Genomic DNA, 3,484 nt, shown 5'->3' on the forward strand with positions numbered 1-3,484 from the left:
TATTGGTGCCTTCTGTATTGAGACAATAAACACCAACAAAACCAAACAGTTTATTACTGACCGACGGTGCATACAGTAAATTGGCGACGAGGATCAAGGACATACATCTATTCACAACATGGCCACTGCTATACCAACACTACAACCTCTAGAGCTAGAGGAGATTGACCAAACACACTCATGGACTGACGGGAGAGACGCCAGCCAAACTACTCATGGGAAGCAACATCAAGGTGAAACTCCCCCAAGTGAGTCATGACTTGGAAGACACACAAGTGACATGCTGGGCTGTGGCACGCAAGAGAGATAAAAGAGAAAAGGAGAAACTGAAACGCCGGACAGACAACCGGAATAAGTCCAAACTAGTGGAATTGAGACCAACTGATCAAGTGCTCCTGAAGCAAACCAAGAAAGACAAGCTCTCAACTAATTATGATCCTAAACCGTGGACGGTAAGTGAAAGGCGAGGCGATTCAGCTATTCTACAGCGAGGACCCAAGAAGATATTACGCAGCACATCCCAGGTGAGAATTTTTAGTTTTTTTTAGTTTAACAAATTTATTGGCAGAGCTTGTAGTACAGTTTGCCTATTCTGAGTAATTCAGTCAGGTCTTGACACTGAGGGTGGTATCACTTCTCACTGCCTCGCAGGACAGAGGTTCACACACAAAGAAATACATCATATTCATTAACAGCTATAAATGTATAGAGGTCAGATTCATATGGGTAATGTCACTGTTCACTGCCATGCAGGACAGAGGTTCGTACACAAAGAGATGCATCATATTCATTGACAGAACATATACATATATGTACACACACACACACACACATATACACACATATACATATATACATACACATATACATGTACATATATATACACACACGCACACATACATACATATACGTCGGTCAGATTCATGTGGGTAATGTCACTTTTCACTGCCATGCAGGACACAGCCCAGATGAGAAGAGTTCCAGGGAGATGCCAAGGAGGAAATGACGGCAGCGGAGACAGTGACACAGACGGAAGCCACAAAACGGCCGAGAGAACCGACAACACCCATCGAAACCGGGAAAACAACCAAGCCGCCAACACGCCGAGGGCAGGGATGGACAAGTCCAGGCAGGACGGGAACAGCGAGGAGGAACCACTCGCTGCTAGGCAACCTCGTCGGACTATAGTAAGACCGAAGAAATACCAGGATGGAGCTGATGACTTCGGAACGGATGTAAGTGAAAGCTCTGAAACGGATGAAGTTGATGACTCCGAAATGGATGGAGAGACAAGCGACGAATATAAACCCGGCCGTTCATGGAACTAAAGAGAACGGCAATACAGAACTGTCATCATGAATAAAAGGGAGGGGAAGATGTACTGTTCCAAGCATATAGGCATTGGAGTGTGTGTACTACTATATATGTGAGATGGTGTAGCCTATGTGTGTTAATTCCTGTTCTGTACATTTCAGGTATTGGTGCCTTCTGTATTGAGACAATAAACACCAACAAAACCAAACAGTTTATTACTAACCGACGGTGCATACAGTAAAATTATCAAAGAAAACGGGAAATTTGTATCATAGAAAATGGGAAATATCTACTTTCCGGGAAAGTTGGTTATCTACTTTCTCGAAAAGTAGATAGATTTTCTACTTTTCGGGAAAGTAGATTATCGACTTTTCGGGGAAGTAGATTTACGAATTTTGAGGGAAATATTACCTAATTTTGCGAAGTAGATTATCATAAACAGGAAATTTGTATCATAAAAATGGGAAATATCTACTTTCCGGGAAAGTTGGTTATCTTTTCCGAAAATTTCTTTGGAAGTAGATTATCGACTTTCGAAGTAGATTATCGACTTTTTCGGGGAAGTAGATTTACGAATTTTGGGGAAATATTACCCAATTTTGCGAAGTAGATTATCAGAAAACGGGAAATTTGTATCATAAAAATGGGAAATATCTACTTTCCGAAAAGTTGTTATCTACTTTCCTGAAAAGTAGATAGATTTTCAGAAAGCAGATTACTCGACTGTGGAAGTAGATTTACGAATTTTGTAGTTGATTATTCTTAATTCTTTGCGAAGAAGCAGGATTATCATAGAAAACGGGAAATTTGTATCATAAAAAAACGGGAAATATCTACTTTCCGGGAAAGTTGGTTATCTACTTTCCCGAAAAGTAGATAGATTTTCTACTTTTCGGGAAAGTAGATTATCGACTTTTCGGGGAAGTACATTTTCGAATTTGGGGGAAATATTACCTAATTTTGCGAAGTAGATTATCATAGAAAACGGGAAATTTGTATCATAAAAAATGGGAAATATCTACTTTCCGGGAAAGTTGGTTATCTACTTTCCCGAAAATTAGATATATTTTCTACTTTTCGGGAAAGTAGATTATCGACTTTTCGGGGAAGTAGATTTTCGAATTTTGGGGGAAATATTACCTAATTTTGCGAAGTGGATTATCATAGAAAACGGGAAATTTGTATCATAAAAATGGGAAATATCTACTTTCCGGGAAAGTTGGTTATCTACTTTCCCGAAAAATAGATAGATTTTCTACTTTTCGGGAAAGTAGATTATCGACTTTTCGGGGAAGCAGATTTTCGAATTTTCGGGGAAATATTACCTAATTTTGCGAAGTAGATTATCATAGAAAACGGGAAATTTGTATCATACAAAATGGGAAATATCTACTTTCCGGGAAAGTTGGTTATCTACTTTCCCGAAAAGTAGATAGTTTTTCTACTTTTCGGGAAACTAGATTATCGACTTTTCGGGGAAGTAGATTTTCGAATTTTGGGGGAAATATTACCTAATTTTGCGAAGTAGATTATCATAGAAAACGGGAAATTTGTATCATAAAAAGTGGGAAATATCTACTTCCGGAAAAGTTTGTTACCTACTTTCCCGAAAAGTAGATAGATTTTCTACTTTTCGAAAGTAGATTATCGACTTTTCGGGAAGTGATTGAATTTTGGGGGAAATATACCTAATTTTTGCGAAGTCGATTAACAGCAGAAAACGGGAAATTTGTATCATAAAATGGGAATATTCATTTTTCCGAAAGAAGAACACTGGAAAAGAGTATTTTCTACTTTTCGGGAAAGTAGATTATCGACTTTTCAGGAAGTAGATTTTCGAATTTTGGGGGAAATATTACCTAATTTTGCGAAGCAGATTATCATAGAAAACGGGAAATTTGTATCATAAAAAATGGGAAATATCTACTTTCCTGGAAAGTTGGTTATCTACTTTCCCGAATCGTAGATAGCTTTTCTACTTTTCGGGAAAGTAGATTATCGACTTTTCGGGGAAGTAGATTTTCGAATTTTGGGGGAAATATTACCTAATTTTGCGAAGTAGATTATCATAGAAAACGGGAAATTTGTATCAGAAAAACTGGGAAATATCTACTTTCCGGGAAAGTTGGTTATCTACGTTCCCGAAAAGTAGATAGATTTTCTACTTTTC

The 3,484-nt window shown here is 38.1% G+C and overlaps 1 protein-coding gene across 1 annotated transcript; it reads left to right on the forward strand.

Annotated features, from left to right (window-relative positions):
- Positions 1-215: 215 nt before the first annotated feature.
- LOC121867330 lies at positions 216-1,386 on the forward strand. The gene is made up of 2 exons (XM_042367251.1): positions 216-524; positions 969-1,386. Exons 1-2 carry the CDS (start codon positions 216-218, stop codon positions 1,326-1,328), a joined length of 669 nt encoding a protein of 222 aa, XP_042223185.1. The 3' UTR covers positions 1,329-1,386.
- Positions 1,387-3,484: the final 2,098 nt, after the last annotated feature.

This window comes from Homarus americanus, unplaced genomic scaffold (assembly GCF_018991925.1).
Source record: "Homarus americanus isolate GMGI-L3 unplaced genomic scaffold, GMGI_Hamer_2.0 scaffold6317, whole genome shotgun sequence".
Lineage (NCBI taxonomy): Eukaryota > Metazoa > Arthropoda > Malacostraca > Decapoda > Nephropidae > Homarus > Homarus americanus.